Source organism: Danio aesculapii, chromosome 15 (genome assembly GCF_903798145.1).
Source record: "Danio aesculapii chromosome 15, fDanAes4.1, whole genome shotgun sequence".
NCBI lineage: Eukaryota > Metazoa > Chordata > Actinopteri > Cypriniformes > Danionidae > Danio > Danio aesculapii.
In genome coordinates this window covers 32,619,295-32,642,267 of record NC_079449.1, presented here as the reverse complement: position 1 = coordinate 32,642,267, position 22,973 = coordinate 32,619,295, and the positions used below count along the sequence as shown (strand labels likewise).

Here is a 22,973-nt window from a genome sequence, read left to right as displayed (position 1 = left end):
TGTTCATCAGTGGGCGGGACTGAGTTGTAAATCAGTGCATCTGAAAAGCCCAAGTGTCCCGGTGGAAGTACATTGATGGTGTTGTAATGTAGTCCAGCATGCATTGCGTTAGTCGGCGGGCCTCTGGTGACTCATTGATTGACTTTTTGTGTTGAAGCCTGATGTTTTAATTGTGGCCTTGCTGACACACTGACCTTAATGGATGTGGCTGCCGTCGCCTCAGGCCTCAAGCTCTTTCCATCTGGCCATCAGTCTGCCCAGGACAGTTCACGTCATGTGATGCTAGTTTCTCTTTACATTAGAGATCCATCAACGGACATACTGTGGCCTTATTTGTCTTATATGTCAGGGATGGATTTATTATTAACTTGTTTGGCCATCAGAAGGTCTTGTGATGCTCAGCGTCCCATTCTATAGATAACAATGATGATCTTGTTTTACAGTTTCAATAATCCCTGCGAATAAATGGTATTTTTAAAAAGCAGTGCTCACCAAAACTGTAAATACTGTTATTGTTGTTATGCCCTGTGTGGCTCGGTGTCTACACGGACAATGGACGTTGCAAAAAGTGGTTCGCTTTATATACAATAAAGATAAAGGAAAAAATATATATATTTAATCACCCAAACTATATTTACAAATGTGTACAATGAATACAAAATAAGCAAACAAATCTATTGGAACAAACCTGATAGAGGGAAGGAAATCAAGCGGTGCAAAATCAAAGAAAATAACAAATTGAACACACACTAACTAATACCTTCCCACCTCTGAATAACTAAAGTGAAATCTGAAAATAAAACATGCCCCTTAATAAACTGCACTCACTGGAAAAACATACAAAGGGTAGCATCCTGTTTTGTTTTGTTTTTTGTTTTGTTTTGTCTTGTCTTGTCTTGTCTTGTCTTGTCTTGTCTTGTCTTGTTTTGTGTTGTCTTGTGTTGTCTTGTCTTGTTTTGTGTTTTGTGTTGTCTTGTTTTTTGTTGGGTTGTGTTGTGTTGTTTTGTGTTGTCTTGTTTTGTTTTGTTTTAAATTGTTTTGTTTTGTTTTAAATTGTTTTGTTTTGTTTTAAATTGTTTTGTTTTGTTTTAAATTGTTTTGTTTTAAATTGTTTTGTTTTGTTTTGTTTTAAATTTTTTGTTTTGTTTTGTTTTAAATTGTTTTGTTTTGTTTTAAATTGTTTTGTTTTGTTTTAATTGTTTTGTTTTAAATTGTTTGGTTTTTGTTTTAAATTGTTTGTTTTAATTGTTTTGTTTTAAATTGTTTTGTTTTAATTTTTTTTGTTTTGTTTTGTTTTAAATTGTTTTGTTTTGTTTTAAATTGTTTTGTTTTAAATTGTTTTGTTTTGTTTTGTTTTAAATTTTTTGTTTTGTTTTAAATTGTTTTGTTTTGTTTAAAATTTTTTGTTTGTTTTAAATTGTTTTGTTTTGTTTTAAATTTTTTGTTTTGTTTTAAATTGTTTTGTTTGTTTTAAATTTTTTGTTTTGTTTTAAATTGTTGTTTTGTTTTAAATTGTTTTGTTTTGTTTTAAATTTTTTGTTTTAAATTTTTTTGTTTTGTTTTGTTTAAAATTGTTTTGTTTTAAATTGTTTTGTTTTGTTTTAAATTGTTTTGTTTTGTTTTGTTTTGTTTTAAATTGTTTTGTTTTGTTTTAAATTGTTTTGTTTTAAATAGTTTTGTTTTGTTTTGTTTTAAATTGTTTTGTTTTGTTTTGTTTTAAATTGTTTTGTTTTAAAATTTTGTTTTGTTTTGTTTTTAAATTGTTTTGTTTTAATTGTTTTGTTTTAAATTGTTTTGTTTAAATTTTTTGTTTGTTTTGTTTTTTAAATTGTTTTGTTTTGTTTTAAATTGTTTTGTTTTAAATTGTTTTGTTTTGTTTTGTTTTAAATTTTTTGTTTTGTTTTAAATTGTTTTGTTTGTTTAAATTTTTTGTTTTGTTTTATATTGTTTTGTTTTGTTTTAAATTTTTTGTTTTGTTTTTTAAATTTTTTGTTTTGTTTTAAATTTTTGTTTTGTTTTAAATTGTTTTGTTTGGTTTTAAATTTTTTTTTTGTTTTAAATTTTTTGTTTTAAATTTTTTTGTTTTGTTTTGTTTTAAATTGTTTTGTTTTAAATTGTTTTGTTTTGTTTTAAATTGTTTTGTTTTAAATTGTTTTGTTTTAAATTGTTTTGTTTTGTTTTAAATTGTTTTGTTTTAAATTGTTTTGTTTTGTTTGTGTTTAAATTGTTTTGTTTAAATTGTTTTGTTTTAAATGTTTTGTTTTAAATTGTTTTGTTTTAATTGTTTTGTTTAATTGTTTTTTTGTTTTTTGTTTAAATTGTTTGGTGTTTAAATTGTTTTGTTTTCAATTGTCATTTGTTTTCACAATATTGTTTTAGTTTTAAATTGTTTAGTTTTGGTTCATTTCAGATATTTTATGTCATTATATATATATATATATATATATATATATATATACATATATATATATATATATTATATATATATATATAATATATATATATATATATTATATATATATATATATATATATATATATTTTTTTTTTTTTTTTCTGTTTCATTTTATTTAGTTTTATTTTATATTGTTTTGTTTTTTGTTTTGTTTTGTTCCGTTTCATTTTATTTTATATTGTTTTGTTGTGTTTTAAATTGTTTTGTTTTGTTTTAAATGGTTTTGTTTGTTCTGTTTCATTTTATTTTTATTGATTTTTTTACATTGTTTTGTTCTGTTTCATTTCATTTCGTTTCTTTTTGTTTTGTTTTTACTTGACAGCTTTCTGTTTTTTTTTAAGATTTGAAGATTATATATATAAAAAAAAGAAGATAATCCGTATGAATCCTATGGTTTCATTCAAGTAAAGAGTTATGATCACTTTGTATTATTTTCAGCTCTTTTACCAAATATTTAAATATACTTAAAAATACTTAAAAAATAATTAATTCAACTCAAATTGAATTATTAAACTCAAATTAAAACTATGAATAAAATACTGTATTTGTAAAAATCATTAAATATATATACTTTTAAATAAGTTGTAAAAAAAACATAACAGTATAAAATCACACAACATTTACAAAAAAATGGCAAGTAAAAAATGTAATGCATTAATCACATTTTCTAGTAAACACTCCAAAAAATGATTTCTTTTAAACCTTAAATAATCATCTTTACAGTATGTGTACAGCCCACACTGTAGTATCATGTTCATCAGTACAGTTTAATGGCGTCTGTAGGCAGTAACAGGCAGTATTAACACATCTCTCGGGACGCTTCCACAGATGGTCTTTTTGGCTGTATTTTCATGTAAATAACAGTGCTGTACAGTAGGACACACACACATACACACCACCCATCAGCACTATCTGCACTCACTTCCATTATTTATCCAGTGAATATTTCATGGTGACATCCTTGTTCTGGACGTCCCGCTCCGCCAGAGGGGCCTCGCTAATGAGGCACGATGGCCCTCTCAGCTGGTCGCCTCACAGCCGGGTTAAATCTCATGTCTTCTTGTGCTTCTTCACGTCCCCTCACTGTATCTTTTGCTCAGCTCCTTTCGGCAATGTTGTAAGCGGGTCACTAAAAGGCTACGTAATTAACCTTCATCCTGAATAAAGGGCAGAGAGTTTATGTTTGGAAGTACTTGCTAAGGCAGGAGTGCCGTATGTGCTTAGTGTTTCGGTTTGCATATTCAATGTTAGCCATTTACAAAAAGGTAGTCCTAAAGTTTGTGCTAGAAATGTGAATATAATGTGTTTTTGTTACATCTACCTAACCCTTGTGTACTGTTGGGGATGTTTTCATCCACTCAGGGATGGGTTTGTGTCTTAAGTTGGACAAAGCCTTTTCTGTGTGTCAGCTAGCAGAATGATTTTTTGGTGACAACTTATTTTGACTCATATTTTGAGAAAATGCTTTGAATTTTTTTTTTAACTCAACAATATATACACTCTGTTAGGGATGAAAGCAATGTAGACTGTGAAAAAAAAATAGTCCACAATTAGATTTATATTGAAAATACGTCATTTTGTGTGTGTTTTTCACCAAATCAGTGACATCATTTGTGAACTTGGCAATTAAAGAGTTAAAATCCTGTAATTTTCTAAACAATTTAGTAGTTTTGGTCAGGACTGAGGTTGACATTTTGAAGAATGTTGTAAATCTGTAACCATTGACTTTCAGAGTAAAAATTCTATTAAAGTAAGTGGACACCAATGCTGAAGCATGCTAATGGGACTTTTAATTTGCCAGTAACCTGGGTTAATCGTTTCCGGTGAATTGTATGCCAATGCAAAATCAGCGCGTTTAAGGTCTGTTTTCTTTAAAAATCATCGATCTCCACTGGCTGAGTGATATCCGATATAAAGTGGGTCTCAGATTGTACAAGAAGCACTGCATTAAATAACATTTCCCCCCGCCATGTCTTTATAATATGAGCATTTATTTTACTCCAGTATATTCAATGGAGCTTCTGCGCTAGCCTGGCGATTCTGACGGGCGCGTGCAAGTAAACTGCTTTTTGTCTCGTTTTACGCTTGAGCAACTAAATGAATCCCAAAGTCTGTTTAACTGATTGTATTAGAATTACATTACAACATCGATGCTGTAAAAGGAATTGTATAAAATGAAAAAAACTCACAGTAACAGGTCACCGGAAGTTTATCAGTATGGGAAACACACTAGCTCGGCTTATACCCTATTTAGAAATTCTTCAAAATATCTTCTTTTGTGTTCAACACGTGATGTTTTATAAACAAATTTCGGGAGGAGCATGCGCAAATGTTTCTGTATCAAATACGTCATTGACAATTATTCTATTATCCAATCAGTTCTTGACCAAACCCCTATATATACCAAAGCTGTCTTACCTGCAGCATCTTACGACTTTAGCATCCCTCCACCACCCCGTCACCTCACCTCTTAAGCATTACAATCCCGGGGGGAGCGTTCTGGGGCCGGGCTAGATACTTCGCTCGAATCCCTATTCCTCTCTGTTTCCTGATAAGAGGAATAACTCGAGTTTGGGTGTCTTCCCCGAGCTCAGAGCCCTCTCCCCGGACAGCATGCCAAATACGCTTTATTCTGAAACTATTGCAAGTGTGAACTCGTGAAACACAAACAAATGATTTGGATTCTGGAAAGCCTAATAACCACTCAAGTATGATTAAATGCTGAGTAAATACATTTTTTTGGGGTGAGCCATCTCTTTAATTTCACATTAATAAATGAATGATTGGTCCGAGATTGTTTTTTTGTAATGATATTGTATGTTTCCTCTTTTGTGTTGACAGTGAGGGGGTCTTCAAGTGCCCGGAGGACCAGCTCCCACTGGATTACGCCAAGGTAATTCACTCAGCTGTAATCTCTGTTGTAGGACAGATTACTGTTCAATCTCTCCCACAGTGATTGACTTTCAGTGGAGTCTCAAAGGCCTCGTTCTGTGCTTTTATTCGGAGCTTCGCTTTCCTCGAGTGGCTCTGCCGGAGTGTGCTGTGAGTCAGTGAAGAGCCAGAGGCATTGAGTCCTCGTCCACGCTTCTCAAAACACAGGAATAATCACACTAATGAACTACCACAGGCCACACATTTCACTGGGCATGGGGAAATGAATAGAGATGACACTGGGATTAGATCAGAATAGGTTTTATGCTGTTTTATTGCTGTGTGGCCTTTCTGCACCGCTGATCACACCTGTTAAAAAATATTATTTATTTATCCTTTATTTACTTTGTTTGTTTGTTTGTTTGTTTTTCAGTGATATATATAGACTGCATATAGTGTGTGTGTGTGTGTGTATGTAAATATATAAACATATAAAATAAATACCTATTCTTGCATGTGTATATATTTAAATACATACTTATAATGTAAGTACAAATACTTACATATATATTTAAATATATAAACATAAAATATAAATACATATACTTGCATATATATTTAAATACATACACATATAATGTAAATACATATACTTGCATATATTTAAATACATACACATATAATGTAAATACATATACTTACATATATATTTAAACACATATAATGTAAATACACATACTTGCATATATATTTAAACAAATATAATGTAAATACATATACTTACATATATATTTAAATACATACACATATAATGGAAATACACATATTTGCATATATATTTTAATAGATACACATATAATGTAATTACATATACTTACATGTATATTTAAATACATACACATATAATGTAAATACAAATACTTTCATATATATTTAAATACATACACATATAATGTAAATACACATATTTGCATATATATTTAAATACATACACATATAATGTAAATACATATACTTACATGTATATTTAAATACATACACATATAATGTAAATACACATACTTGCATATATATTTAAATATATAATATATTTATATCTATAAATATATAGAAATATTTACACAATATAATCAAGCATCTGTTTATATAGACATAAATATACAGATTACGCACAAATGTAATATAAATTTATATTTGTAAATATAAACTTTTATTTTAATTGTGATTTTTATTTATTTATTTTAATTTTTTTAATAATTAGTAAAATACTATAACTAGTAATACTAATATAATATAAAATAATAAAATTGTACAACATTACCTATATTTGGTTGAGAATTTGTGATGTTAGATATGGCTAAGCTGTGTTTAGTTAATTAAAGGGTGTTTCAAAGTGATTCATCTCTTCATGAAGGTATTAATTATTAATACAGTGGTCCACATTGTAAGTATTACCTATGCTATATATGATTTGGGCGGTTATACCCTCCGGCTTGTCTAATCTGCACCCGACCACATTAAAGAAGGAATTTCACCAAATGTTTAATTAAAGTGTTGGTTAATTTTTCATTTTGCTCTTTAGCTAATTAATCAGGTTGAGCTGGGAAAAATGCCACAAGTGTCGGCGTTCATTAAAGAGTCATTTTTCTCATGTGTGCCCTAGAGACTGAGATTACGAAACCTCTGAGCGCTTCGCAGATGAAGACTATATATACTGTACCTTGAGTTTAACAAGTCATTTTAAACCCGCTCTGATTAGTAACTCGTAGGATGAGAACTTATATCGTATTATATAATCGTGATGATAAATGTATCCCAAATTATTTGTTAATAATCTGAAAAACAGTTTTAAAGGACATTGATTCCAACACAAATTACAAACCTGCCATCATTTGCTCTCCCTCTAACTTTTTCCAAACCTGTTTATTTTCTTTCTTTCTTTCTTTCTTTCTTTCTTTCTTTCTTTCTTTCTTTCTTTCTTTCTTTCTTTCTTTCTTTCTTTCTTTTCTTTCTTTCTTCTAGTTAAACACAAAAAAAGCAAAACAAAACATTTTGAAGAATGTTGAAAACCAAAAAAGCCATTGGCATCCATTTTTTTTAACCTACACTGTAATGTCCATTGGTAGTTTCCAACATTTTTCTTTCGAGTTTAAAAGAAGAGATAAACAGATTTGATTTGTTAGTTACATATGTTTGTCTTAAGGTTCTTTTAAAAAGTGTGTTTGAAGCAGTGACAAGATTCACATTTAGAAAATATAAGCATTCAAAACGTTTCTCTTTCCTGCTATTAGAGTCAAGACCTCACCATGCACTTCGATTAAGAGCTCTTTAGTTTAAATTGTTCCACCTACAAGCTGAAGCTGATAATCAGTCACTTAAGATGTTTTTCCACTGCATGGCATGGCACGGTTCGGTTCGCACGTTTTTTCACACTCGTGTTTACACTGGCAAGTTTCAAAAGCGTCCCAGAATCTTAAAAACACGTATCAATATTTCAGAAACTGCATTTGAATTTTACCAGTATTCAATCAAATGAATTTTATTAAAGCCTTTTGAATGTGATGAAAATGGTCTAAATTGATGAAAATTACACATTCAAAACGTTATCATTACTCTGACATTTTAATGTAAAATAATGTAAGTAAAATGTTAAGAACTTTCCCAGTACTGGGTTACAGCTAATTTATTTTTTTATTATTGTATTATTAAATGTATTAAATTATAATCATTTTTTGATGGGGCAAATAAAATTATTTTCCATCTGGGCCATTAGAAAAACTCCTTAGCGTTTAGCCCTATATGAGTCTAAAATTCCATTCATAATGGGCTTAAAAATGTCTTAATGTCAGCTTGGTGAAACCTGCAGAAGCCCTGGGTTCAGAGATTCAGCACAGATCACAAAATGTAGCAGATCTTCAAAAATAACCATGAATGCTGTCATTTAAAGCAGAGAAGCAGCAGACAGGCTGTTGTACACTGCTGTCATGAGTAACAGATGCGCATTAGCTCCACCACTCTGACTGGCAGAGCTGTAACATAAACAAAACGCCATTGGCTATTTTCAAAAAGAGGGCGGAGCTACTTGAAACATCATGCCCTGTATTCAGTTGAAATGACATCACACATTGAACAAAGCTGCACATTTCAAAGGGATCTTTAAATGAAACCGACTTTTTATTTTGTCGAAAGTGTGCAAATTTCAGACCTTTTACCTATTTGTAAGCAAACCGTGGTAATATGTGAGTCATGCTCTGCTGCAGTGTGTTGACACGCTTCAGGAAGGCACATGCACCAACTTAAACCTGTTCTGTGTTGGAAAGAGCTTTAGTGCACTAATCCACTGAAACTGTGATTTGCATGAAGTCAGGGGGGAAAACTCTACTCTACTTTACTCTACTACGTCTGATGCTCACGATCCTGAACACACACACAACACACACAATTATTGCACAGGCAGTCATTTTAAAGACCTGCGAGTCGCCCACAGATTACCCATCACCCCCGCAGGGCCGCAGATCACTGCCTGTCTCTGCCTGTTTGAGGCTGGGTTCACCTTACATTTCTCATCCCATTCCATCCTCCTACTCTCACAAAGTTATATAGTGAACAGCCGCATTATTATAACTGTTACATTTTATTTATTTACTTGTTAATTTACCCATTACTTATGGTTTTCTTTTGTACTATAAAAGTAACTCAATGAAACTGCTCAAAAAATATATGTTTGTTTTGTGCACATTGTGCTTATTTTTTTCTTATTAAAATAGTTTAATAACTACATTGGGGTGACACGGTGGCTCAGTGGTTAGCACCGTCGCCTCACAGCAAGAATGTCACTGGTTTGAGTCCCGGCTGGGCCAGTTGGCATTTCTGTGTTGAGTTTGCATGTTCTCCCTGTGTTGGCGTGGGTTTCCTCTGTGTGCTCCAGTTTCCCCCACAGTCCAAAGACATGTGCTATAGGTGAATTGAATCAACTAAATTGGCCGTAGTGTTTGAGTGTGTGTGTGAATGTGAGAGTGTATAGGTGTTTCCCAGTACTGGGTTGCAGCCTGAGCTCATAAAATCCTGGAGTCCACATATAAGTTCCAAATTACATTTAAGCAATACAATCGAAATATCATGTTTTTTGTTATTACACAGTATTTATTTGTATTCGGGTACTTTCATGTAGATTTCTTATAGTTAAGTAAAACTACATTAAAACTTAAATCATTTTAAGCACATGAAATATAATAGATGTTAACGGGGAAAAAATTTATCAATTAATTACCATTTTGAAGCTAAACTACAGTATTTAAAGGAAATTTTCAGTGATGGACATCAGAAACCTCTGACAGTTTATTGGTAATTCACCCACTTTTGCATGAAAGGGGCTGAGGATTAATGGCAGCAAAACGAAACATAGCAAACTTATCTAAATGAGCAGCAACAGCCAATAAGAGCACAGACACTGATCTGCAACCTGTGAAACCAGCCTGATCTCATGAGGAAACGTAACTATTTCACGTTTTGTAAGTTTAGTGGCTAATTCATATGAATTCGTACGAAAATGCATGATTTTATAAAGGAGATGTTGCACTTAACCCTCCCCCTAAACCCAACAATCATAGGGGGATGAGAATATAATCCCAAATTGTACGAATAAGATCATACGAATTCATATGAATTAGCCACTAAAACAAAAAGTTACGATTTGCTGTGAGATTGTGATGTGTGAAACTTTTTGATCAATCTGTAAAGTAGAGATGCCAACTACAAACTATCCATCTACTCATGATGTAGTTATTTATATTACTTTTTACATTTACAAATCATCATGTCTATGGCAGTATGGCATCTTAAGTGACTGATTATAAGCTTTAGCTTGTAGGTGGAACAATTTAAACACCAAAGAACATCTGATTGGTCAGAAGATCTGAAGAAAAGCTGAAGTGCATTGTGAGGTCTTGACTTTATAGCAGGAAAGTGAAACGTTTTGAATACTTATATCTAAATGTGAATTTTGTCACTGCTTTAGAGCACACTTTTTAAAGAACCTTAAGACTAACATATTATAACTAACAAATCAAATCTGTTTATCTCTTCTATTAAACTCGAAAGAAAAATGTTGGAAACTGTACCCATTGACCTTCACAAAAATCTGTCAATGAAAATAAGTATGTGTTTGTGTGTATGTGGCTCTATACTGGGTGACATGGATAGCGAACATCCACGTCTGCAGGGTCTGATGTGCTCAGTCATATTCCGGCAGATCTGTGTGTGTATGTAAATCCCACAGGCTGGGGATTTGGGCTGATTGGATGGGGAACTGCTCATCCTTCATCGACTTTATGGATGAAGGGAAGATGCAGTAGCCGCTAGATGTACACACATATGCACGTGTACGCACTCGTTTTACAGAACACCAGCTGAGGTCATGCAGCTTACATAATGTATCTGTGTTTTTGACAAAGCATTATTCTTTTGCTCATCTCTCTAAATTCAGTTTCACAGTGTTGCATCATTGCTATTTAATAAGACACAATATTTAACAGATTTAATGCAAAAATTGCTATATATTATGTCTTTGGTCCATTTACATGAGTAAGCATTTTGTATGCGGTGGGGGAAATAAGTATTGAACATGTCATTTTTTTCCTGGGAATATTATTTCTAAAGGAGCTGTTGACATGGAATTGAGCCAGATGTTGGTAAAAAAAACCCGAACAATACAAACATAAAAATAAAACAAAACAAAATCTGAAAAATGAGTTCTGTGTAATAAACAATAAAATGACACAATGATAAAGTACTGAACTACTGAAATGTATTTAATACCATATGAGACGCCTCTCATATGGAGAATGAAGTCCCATTAACTGCTCAGGTGGAATTTTTTTTTTCAGACTTCAACAGATTGTAAAAATCTTGACGTTTCTGTGGGTCTTGTCTATCAAATCTGATCTTTATTTTGTATTCTCTATTGGATTCAAGTCAGGTGATTGGCTGGGCCATTCTACAGCTTGAATTTCTTTCTCTGAAAGCATAGTTCCAGTTAAAAACACAGATTAAGAACAAGTTGAGGAGGTGTAAATGATGGGGATTTAGTTTTTCCATTATTGGCTGAACTATTCCTTTAAAACACAATTATTGTGTAACATGATAAAGTCAGGTGATTGACTGGGCCATTCTACAGCTACCATTTTCTTCCTTTGAAACCATTTGAGAGTTTCTTTGGCTGGTTTTGGATCATTGTCTCGCTGAAACGTCCATGTTACACAATAATTGTGTTTTAAAGGAATAGTTCAGCCAATAATGGAAAAACTAAATCCCCATCATTTACACCTCCTCAACATGTTTTTAACCTGTGTTTTTAACTGAAACTATGCTTTCAGAGAAAGAAATTCAAGCTGTAGATTGGCCCAGCCAATCACCTGACTTGAATCCAATAGAGAATACAAAATAAAGATCAGATTTGATAGACGAGACCTACAGAAACGTCAAGATTTTTACCCTTGGTTAAAGTCAATCACTCCTGAGCAATTCATGCGACTTCATTCTCCATATGTGAGGCGTCTTTAAGCTGCCATCACCAAAAAGCCTTGTTCTTAACCCTTGTGTTTCAGTTGAACACAAAATAAGATATTCTGAAGAATGCTGGAAAAACTGCCAGTGACTTCCACAGTATTTTTTTAGTTCCAACTAATAAGATCAGTGGCTGCTTTTCCCCCCAACATTCTTCAGAATATCTTCTACACTAATCTATCTTTAGTGTTATAAGATATCAATTCATTAACATTTAGAACCACTTCATTTTTTGGTCAACTATCCCTTTAAGATCAATCCCTGCTGTAATTTCTAAGCACTCAAGTACTAACACCCATCTTTATGAATGGCGTGACGCTAGCTATAATTATATCAACAGACAATCCCCTTCCAGCGTGGGAGAAGCCACAGGCGTATAGTGTGCCATAGTTAATAAGTGAACGTTTAAACCCAGACCTCTGTCCTGTCCTTGAGTGCCTAATCCATGAGTGTTTTAAGAGAGGAGACAGCTCTGATTAATGTGTCCTTGGTGTAACGCTGTGTTATAGATCTATCCTGACCCTGAGCTGGAGCAGCAGATACTGGCGCTGCCCATCCGCTGTATTCACAGTGAAGAGGGCTGCCGCTGGACCGGTCAGATGAAACAGCTACAGGTAATCATGCTTTTCATCTCTGAGGCCACATATGCTTGGCTTGGGTGTTTTTTTTTGATGTTTGCTTTTCGAGGGTTGTGTTGGCTAGGGATGGGTGATATGGGCGTAAAACAATATCACATTATTTTCTGGTATTTATTGCGTTAATGATTTCAATGAACATGATGTCATAGCTATTCCATTTACAGAGGAAGCTAGTTACAAATAAACGCCACATATGCTTTTACTGCTATCTGTAACATTATTTTGGAGTAAAAATATGTCAGTAATAATGTACTGCACTGTAGTACATATAGTCACTGCACAGACATTTCTTTGTTGCTTTGTACAACTCTGAACTATACCAGTTCCAGTTTTATAATCATTATTGTCGTGGAAGTAATTCTTATTGTGAGAGATTTTTTTTCATACACTACCTGTCAAGTCTTGTCGTCAATCCCACTTGTAAGAGCAACAAATATAACTTAACTTCTAGTTGATCATTTGGAAAAGTGAAGCAGAAGGTCGATTTTTCCAGTGAATCATCTGTTGAACTGCATGTCAATTATCACAAATACTGCAGACCAACTGGAACCCGAATGGAGCCAAGATTCTCACAGAAATCAGTCAAGTTTGGTGAAGGAAAAATCATGGTTTGGGGTTGCATTCAGTGTAGAGCTGTGCGACACATCTGCAGAGTGGATGGCAACATCAACAGCCTGAGGTAGCAAGACATTTGGGCTGCCCATTACATTACAAACCGCAGGGAACAGCAGATTCTTCAGCAGGATAGTGCTCCTTCTCAAACTTCAGCCTCCACATCAAAGTTCCTGAAAGCAAAGAAGGTCAAGGATGCTCCAAGATTGGCCAGCCCAGTCGCCAGAGGTAAACATTATTGAGCATGTCTGAGGTAAGATGGAGAAGGCATTAAGATGAATCCAAAGAATGTTGATGAACTCGGGAGTCCTGCATGAATCTTTCTTTGCCATTCCAGATGACTTTATTAATAAGTTATTTGAGTCATTGCAGAGATGTATGGATGCTGTCCTCCAAGCTCATGGGAGTCATACACAATATAAATTCTTATGCACTGCACCATGACTTTATATTCTATACTGTACATTATTTCTGTTACGTGACAAGACTTTTGTCTAAGCAAAGTCAGACCTTACTGTCTTAATTAAACAATTAGAAATCAAGGCATGATCATATTTTATTTAGGTAAAATAAGCATAATCTAGAGGGCTTTGTCTTTCATATAAGCAACTTTTGATGCCAAATGATCAACTAGAAGTCAAGTTATTATTTGTTGTTCCTAAAACTTGGATAGGTGACAAGACTTTTGTCAGGTAGTGTATATCTTAAACATTTAAAATCATCAATACATACTTTGGTCTTCTAATGTAGCTACTGCTAGAATATTTTGTGTCGAGGTGATTTGTTTGAATGTGCTATGTTTTTTTCCCACCCCTAGAGCCACTTCTCGACCTGCGCATTCAATGTGATCCCCTGCCCAAACCGCTGCTCCGTCAAGCTGACGCGCAGAGACTTGCCCGAACACCTGCAGCACGACTGTCCCAAACGCAAGGTCAAGTGCGAGTTCTGCGGGAGCGAGTTCACAGGAGAGGCCTATGAGGTGAATACCATAGTAATAGAGTGCTATAGAATTAGGGGTTTTTGGACTAGAGGAACTTTTTATAGTTTCTAGAGCTCTAGGGATGCACTGAAATTAAAATTTTGGGCTGATGCCTTAACCAAAAAACCTGTATGCACTTGGCCAATCCACCCGAAACCACTTTGTAGTAATTATTTATTACTGTTTGAGTTTCTTTTGGTTGAACGCAAAGGAAGATATTCTGAGGAATGCTGGAAAAAACTGCCAGTAACTTCCATAGTATTTTTTGTTCCTACTATGAGGATCAGTGGCTGCTTTGTTTCCAACATTTTTCAGAATATCTTGTTTTCTGTTCAATAGAAGAAATAAATTCATCAAAGTTTAGAACCACTTTCATTTTTTGGTGAACTATCCCTTCAAGTTCAATCCCTGCTATGATTTCTAAGCACGCAAGTACCAACACCCATCCTTATGAATGACGTGACGCTAGCTATAATTATATCAACAGACAATCCCCTTCCAGCGTGGAGAAGCCACAGGCGTATAGTGTGCTATAGTTAATAGAACCTCAATAATAACTCAAATAATGATTTATTGCAAAGTAAAGAAATCTTAAGTTATTTTGTAAGAATTTTTAAATTTAACTCAGTAACTTAAGTCACACAGATTTAAAAAAACACAAGCCAATAAAAAACACATTCGAGAGAGGTGTTTTTTTACCAGCGTTTACCTGACGACACAGTAGTGCTATTGCAAGCAGCAGTTACACGTGTATTCAGTTCAATTCACCTTTATTTGTATAGCGCTTTGACAGTGTAGATTGTGTCAAAGCAGCTTCACATAAAAGCTCAAAGTAAATTGGAACAGTGTAGTTCAGTTTGTAGTGTTTAAGTTCAGTTCAGTTTAGCTCAGTTCAGTGTGGTTTAATAATCACTACTGAGAGTCCAAACACTGAAGAGCAAATCCAACGCTGCGGAGCTCTACCGATTCCAAACCATGCAAGCCAGTGGCGACAGCGGAGAGGGAAAAAAACTTCACTAATTGGCGAAGTGAAGAAAAAAAACCTTGAGAGAAACCAGACTCAATTGGGTACGACCATTTTAATTTCTCCGCTGTCCAAACGTCTTGTGCTGAGCTGCAGTCTCAGCGGCGGAGGCTGGAAGCTGGCCTCGGTGAAGACTTGTCTGTCCCTTGAGCATCACAGGAATCAATCTCTGTTTTCCACTCCTCCATGACCACCACAGTAGCTGCTACGGCCTGGTCCAGGATATAGAAACCTTGGGATCATCTCGTCGTTGGTCTTGGATCGAATCAGTGACTCTGCATAGTCTGAGGGCCTCAGAGAGAGTATCCCCAAGTGGAAATAGAGAATAATTAGCGTAGCTGCTGTTCATAGTGAATATAAACAAGATACAGAAACCTGTGTGGAAACCTGCTAAGTGATGCACTGAGTGTATGCTTTACTAAAAAGATAGGTCTTTAATCTAGTTTTGAATTGGGAGAGTGTGCCTGAGCCTCGGACGTTATCAAGAAGGCTATTCCAGAGTTTAGGAGCCATAAATAAGAAGGCTCTACCTCCTTTACTCGACTTAGCTATTCTAGGTACTATCAGAAGCCTTAGTTTTGAGATCTTAAAGAGCGGGTTGGATTGTAGCGAGACAGAAGGTTGGTTAGATAAACAGGAGCTAGATTATTTAAAGCTTTATAGGTAAGAAGCAACATTTTATAATCAATACGGAACTCAACAGGCAGCCAGTGTAAGGAGGATAAAATTGGGGTGATATGATCATATTTTCTAGACCTGGTAAGAACTCTGGCAGCTGCATTTTGTACTAATTGAAGTTGTTAATAGAGGATGCTGGGCAGCCAGCAAACAGTGCATTACAGTAGTCCAGCCTAGAAGTCATAAGAGCATGGACTAGCTTTTCTGCATCTGGGATGGATAGCATACTTCGTAACTTAGTGATATTTCTTAGATGAAAGAAAGCAGTTTTTGTGACGTGGGAGATATGATTTTCAAAAGTTAAATTGCTGTCCAAAATGACACCCAGATCTTTTATAGTAGAGCTAACGCTAACTTTGTATCCCTCTAATTGTAGGTCAGGTTGTGAGATCTGCTGTGTACAGGAATTAGGCCCAACAAGTAATAATTCTGTTTTGTCTGAGTTTAAGAGAAGAAATTTGTTGGTCATCCAGTCTTTAACATCTTTAATACACTCCGTTAGCTTAGATAGTTCAGACATCTCATCAGGTTTAGTTGAAATATATACTTGAGTATCATCTGCATAGCAGTGAAAGCTGATCCCATGTCTTCTAATAATGTCTTCCAGGGGTAGCATGTGTATTGTAAACAGCAAAGGGCCTAAAACTGATCCTTGAGGCACCCCATACTTTACTGGGCTGACTTGTGAAGGCTGTCCATTATTATTCACAAACTGGTATTGGTCAGTTAAGTATGACTTAAACCATTGTAGAGCCTGTCCCTGGACACCTGTAGACTTTAAGCGATTTATGAGGGTACTGTGGTCAATGGTGTCGAATTCTGCACTAAGATCGAGTAAAACTAATAGCGAGATGCACCCTTGGTCAGCAGCTAAGTGTAGATCATTGGTTATTTTCACTAATGCGGTTCCTGTGCTGTGATGAGCCCTAAAACCTGACTGAAACACTTCAAAAACATTGTTCGTCTGCAGAAATGAGTATAATTGAGCAGAAACAACTTTTTCTAGTATTTTAGACATAAATGGAAGGTTTGAAATAGGCCTATAATTAGCTAAGTTGCTGGGGTCCAGTTGCGGTCTCTTAATAATAAGCTTTGTACTACAAAGAAATATCCTCATGTCGGTGCATTATTTGAGCGGACTTTGCTTTTCTTGTTAGCATGTGCAGTACATAGGGCTCGCGATTTGGCGTTAAATCAAAATCTCGATTAGTTGAACACTTTAACTCGATTATGATTAATGAACAATTATTTTATTTATACTTTTTTTGCCCTCATAGTTCACTGACAAGTTTTATATTCCATCTAAAGGCATCTCTGGTGCAGCTTGCAATCGTTGTCAATGTAGTGCAAAGTAAGGCTCAAGAATGAGTCCATCATCATACTTGACCAAAGATCAGATGTGGCTGCAAAGTGGCCACAGTAGAAAGAAAAAATCAACCACAGCCTTTAACAGAGTGGGGGTCACGTGACACGGAAAGTAGTTGAAAAAATGATCCTGGAAAATTTGATAGATTATAAGTTCTGAATGTTGATTTCGATTACTTTTCGATTAATAGCCCAGCCCTAACTACATGCTTCACTGAGTGGACTATTGAGCTCTCTTAAACTTTGACTACAGCATGTGTGCAAGCTAGTCAACGATACGATCCGCTGCTCTTTCTGTTTTGCAACAAACCTTCCTTGTCTTTGTCACAAGTCATTTAAATGAATGGCTTCTATAGCACAGTGCTTTCTGTGTCCTGTGTGAAAGTTGAAGTGAGAGAACGGCTGACTTGATTTTGAAAGCAGCATAGCCTTTTTTCAGTTCATAATTTAGACTAGTTTTCTCTATTGGCCAAAAGCCAAAAAAGCCATTTACTAATTGCCTTTGTCTGCAGCATTATGATCTTTTCTCAGCCTCAATATGTAGCACCACACGTTCTCATGTGATTGAGTCCATGCTATTCAATATTTCCAATTTAGAGATTTTGAAATAGTAAAACTTAATGGTGGTGATGCTGTAGTCAAGTTTATCATGGAGCAGTCATTTTTAGGCTTCAAATCGGTTGTATTTGTGAAGATTATCATGAACAACAAAACACAGAATCACCATCAATGGCTACAGAGATTATATTCTTCCTAGTTAACAGAAAAAATATTACTTTTTCTTTGTGTTTTCTTTACTTTTCTGTACTTTATCTTTAATTCATTATCATATTAGCTCTTTTATGTGTACCAGTCAGTATTTGCTCTGTGTTGAGCACTGCAACATGAAGAAAAAGGCTTGTGTGCTTCTCACTGTGGTGTAATTCTGCAATGTGTGAAGTCTAAGAATTTGTAATTGGCAAACTAGCAGCTTGAACTCATAGTAGCACAAGAACTGTGGTCGTTCGCTAATATAGTGCCACTCCTATTTTTATACACGCGACACCAACCTCACAATATACAAAATAGCCTTTTAAGCATTTTATAGGCATCTTTCTTTTGTGTTTTGTGGGTAGGCTTTGAAATTGTGCTAAATTGTTACAGTTTGTGATTTTATTTGGATTTTTTGATGTTTGCTGTCTGTTTCTGCGTCATGGAACTGCTTGATGTGACTGCACAGACATTCTAGTCATGGCGAGAGTACACTGCTTGACTGTGTTAACAGATTCTAGTCAATGTGAGTTGGAGTTACAGTAGTTACAAAAAGTCTTGGGTGACCAGATATCTTGTTTTTCAGTTTTATTTTTGGTGTCCTGACTGATTATGGAAAAAAACATGTTTTGTCCTGTATTTCAGCTCTTTAAAAAATCTTGGTGTGGCTTTTTGGTATGACTTTACCAATTCCTTGGTAAAGGACTTTTCCTTGTTATGACTTTACCAGGTACCAATTCTTCTGATTAACTAGTAGCTTGTTACCTGTCTATTATTAAGATATTGGCTGTTTATTTGTACTTATAAAACACGTTCTGTATGATTTTATTTTACATGCCCAACCCTAATGCATAAACCTAACTACCTCCTTAATAACAATTAATAAGCAACAAATTTGAAGATTATAGAGGCAAAAGTCATAGTTAATGATTTAATAATAGCGACAACTGTAAAGTGTGACCAGACTCTTTGCTGTTCTAGCACCTATCAATTTGGAGATTTTGGCTGTCCATAAAGTCCAAATCATAGAAAGCAATGCATGACTTTATCAATTGGTGTCTGTACATTTTAGTTTTAATACATGTTTATAAAAGCTTTTTTTTTTATAAATCTCCACTTCTACCAGACTTCATGTTTTTTATTCTATATTTTCTATTTTATCTGTTTTGAAGGTATTTACAGAAAGATATTGCATAATATGCCTGATTCAAAACCCCTGATTCTAATATATCAAACAAAGAAGCACAGATTTGTAAATTCATACAGTGAATCAGGGTTTCGTGCTAGAAATACATATTTGCATATTTCAAAATAACATAAAAAACTTGTAATACTAAACGTCTGTAATTTCCTAATGTAATCAAACAACTAAGGAAGCATTATAAAAACTATTAGTTTGTTTATATTTTGGTGAACTGGAGTAAAAACACAGTTAAATGATTAATGTTTATTGTATTAATATCTAATAATTTGTATTCCACTCTGATATATCTTATTACCCTGCATAAAAACAACACTGACACTCTGAAAAACTGAATGCTCATTTGGAAATTGATGTGTGTCATATATGAACATATGTATAAAATTATATCTAACATATTTGAACATATATGTACATATTTGTAATCCCAATGGTTGAAAAAATAAATGTAAAAGGACATTTTTGCAACATTTTGAAATATATGTTTCACATAGAGTTGGGAAAATAAGAATTGAACACACAAGGTTTTTCCTGGGAATAATTTTTCTAAAGGAGCTGTTGGCATGGAATTGAACCAGATTTTGGTAAAAACTCAAACAATACAAACATAAAGATAAAACAACCCAAAAAATCTGGAAATTGAGTTGTGTAATAACTGAAATGACACGAGAAGAAAGTACTGAACTACTGAAATGTATTTAAAACTTTAGATAAAAGGCTTTTTTGGTAATGGCAGCTTAAAGACGCCTCTCATATGGCAAATGAAGTCACATGAATTACTCAGGTGTGAGTTTCAACAGAGCATAAAATCGTTATGGTTCTGTGAGTCTCGTCTATAAAATCTGATCTTTATTTTGTATTCTCTATTGGATTCAAGTCAGGTGATTGGCTGGGCCATTCTACAGCTTGATTTTCTTTCTCTGAAAGCATTTGAGAGTTTCCTTGGCTGTGTTTGGATAATTGTCTTGCTGAAATGTCCACCCTGGTTTCATCTTCATCGTGCTTTGATAATGTAGATGTTGGACTGAACCAGCTAATGTTAATTTACAATGACGAAGGGCAGAGGGTTGCTGAAGAACTACTGAGATATTTCAGCTGCTGTCTGGGCTTTCACTGCCTTTCTACACCACCTTCATGTGTTCAATACTTTTTCCCTGTGTCATTTCACTTAATTACTCTTAGCTTAATTTGTAAACTATTCACATTTGTTTTCTTTGCATATATGAATTTCTTGAGTTGCTAACAACAACCAGTGAAAATTTCATGTCAACGGCACCTTTAGAAATATGTTTTCTGAGAACAGTGGTGACGTGCTAAATACTTATTTTCCTCGATGTATATATTATACTGTATATGTGAAATCTCAACTTACTCCCACAGTAATTCATAACTTAGTGGCTAATTTGTATTAATTTGTACAAACTCATTTGTACATTTTAGTACAATTTACTCATCCCCCAAAGCAGATTAGGTTAGCCACTTTTCTGACAATACAATATGAATAAATAAATAAAATAGTTATGTTTCCTCATGTGATCTGGCTGAAAATCCAAACATGAATTTATATATGAACATATATTGCTATATATCACATTATTATATCACCTAATAAACTGATTGTTAAACATGATTGTCAACTTTTCAACTTTTCTGTGTAAAGCAGTTTTTTAATACAGTTTGCATTGTATAAAGCTCTATTGAGAATATTGTGACTTGACTGACTCTCTGACATCTCCATCTCTTTTCTATCCCTCAGAACCACCAGGGCATCTGTCCGCAGGAGAGTGTTTACTGCGAAAACAAGTGTGGCGCAAGAATGATGCGGAGACTCCTGTCCCAACACACCATGACGGAGTGTCCCAAACGCACACAGCCCTGCAAATACTGCGGCAAAGAGTTTGTGTACGACACAATCCAGGTGAGTGACAATCAAGCAAACCACTGTACCTCATTTCTACACTCCTCAGCTGTGGCCTGGCATTAGTACCACACAAAACCGGACGCTAATAGTGTTTGCTTGTTGACTTTTATTCCTGTCGGGTGCTGAGGGAACAGTAGCCGCTCAGTTTCGAATTAAAAGGGGTTTTGAGGCTGCGCAGGGCGGATGGCAATGAGCCTCTGACTACATAAACGCTGGCTTTCAAACTTGATTGTGGGTTTGGTGCCAACCACAGCTTGGGCTGGCCTCGCTTCTTTTCATAACACCTGCATTCACACATAGAGGTATACATGCTGGAAACACTGGGAGATTCAGCTGCCTGGCTAATAGACATGCTAGCCGTTTTCCAAAACATGGTGCGCTGTCTTCATACATCTGTCATAGGGATTCAGATGGGACCAGTTCTGTGAATTAGATCCACGGGTGGTGTGTTGTGACTCATTTTTTGTAGTTTGTTGTTGATTTTGAATGGATTGAATGTTAGCATGTCGCTAAGCTAACAGAATGCTGAAAGCCAGCTACTGTATGAACACAGATACACAGGCTGTGCATTTGATTACACACAAGTATGTTGCAATGATTTATCAGTTTATTTAATGCTATATTTATCTGCATTTTAAAACATGGATTAAACTGATTGAAGTATGTTAACCGTTTGGCAATTTCGAAAGTAATATTTATTAGGTAACTGTAATCAAAGAATTAATGAATAAAGGTAAAATGTCAAAAGTGTACATTTTTGGAAATTAAGATGTATATATCACCTTAAAGCTGAATAATATAAAAAAAAAAAAACACTTTCCATTGATGTTTTGTTTGTTAGGACAGGACAATGTTTAATCGAGAACTTTAAAATTAAAATGCTGGGAAAATCACCTTTAAAGTTACATAAATGAAGAGCTTAGCAATGAAGATTTCTAATATTTTTATATTTATATATTTTTTATATTTATTATATACAGTTTTATTTATATTTTGTATTCATTTTGTGGGTAGGCTTTGAAATGGCACTAAATTGTTACAGTTGATGATTAAAGACCCTTTTTTTTGGATTTTATTTGGATTTTTTTAATGTTTGCTGTCTGTTTCTGCATCATGGAACTGCTTGCAAGGCAGATATGACTACAGACATTCTAGCCATTGTGAAAATACACTGCTTTTTGGTGTTAACAGATTCTTTTGCCAGGAAATTAACAGAATATTTCATAAAATATGATATTTATGTAATATTCTAAGACTTTTGATATAAAATATCTATATTTTGACCCATTTAATGTGTTTTTGGCTATTAACAAAATTTCCAGTGCAAAATAAGACTAAATTACCAAAATTGCCATTTTAAGTTGTGAAATCAGTTGGAGGACCAGATTTAAAGATACTTTTTGTTGCTGAACAGCTTTAGAATCTACATTTTTCAAACCTTGTCCTCTCTCTTGGATGTCACTTAACGTAATGTCATTTGGTCTAATATAGGCAGGTGGGATAATTAAGACTTTAACATTAACACTTTATTTTGATGGTCCATTTGAGTATTAGTAGACTGTCTGCTTAATAACTGTTGATACTGACATTTAACTGACTATAAAAACTTTGCACGTACATGTCAACTTACACTAACCCTAACTCCAACCTAACACTTAGGGTTTTCGAGAGGTTAGGTAGAGAATTAGTTGACATGTAGATGCAATGTAACTTAAATCCAACAAACGGACCATCAAAATAAAGTGTGACCTAATTAAGTCACCTACATTTTGGAACATCCTTCATGCTAAGAGCGCATGATATCTTAGAATACAGCTTCTGTAAGCACTTGTAGATTTCCAAACCAAAAGAAAAGTTGTTCTCATTTTCTCACACAGAGTAGGATTCATATTTCACATGTATTTGGTGCGCCATTT

The 22,973-nt window shown here is 34.3% G+C and overlaps 1 protein-coding gene across 2 annotated transcripts in view; it reads left to right on the top strand.

Annotated features, from left to right (window-relative positions):
- Positions 1-22,973, top strand: part of traf4a (tnf receptor-associated factor 4a) — a 101,487-nt gene that overhangs the window by 48,752 nt on the left and 29,762 nt on the right. Inside the window, exons 2-5 of one of the 2 annotated variants that reach the window (XM_056473578.1) lie at positions 5,296-5,347; positions 12,399-12,503; positions 13,957-14,118; positions 20,893-21,054. The exons of the other annotated variant lie outside the window; for it this stretch is intronic. Of the exons in view, the coding sequence (XP_056329553.1) occupies positions 5,296-5,347; positions 12,399-12,503; positions 13,957-14,118; positions 20,893-21,054 (481 nt within the window). The remainder of the gene's footprint in view (positions 1-5,295; positions 5,348-12,398; positions 12,504-13,956; positions 14,119-20,892; positions 21,055-22,973) is intronic. 2 annotated transcript variants of the gene reach the window in all.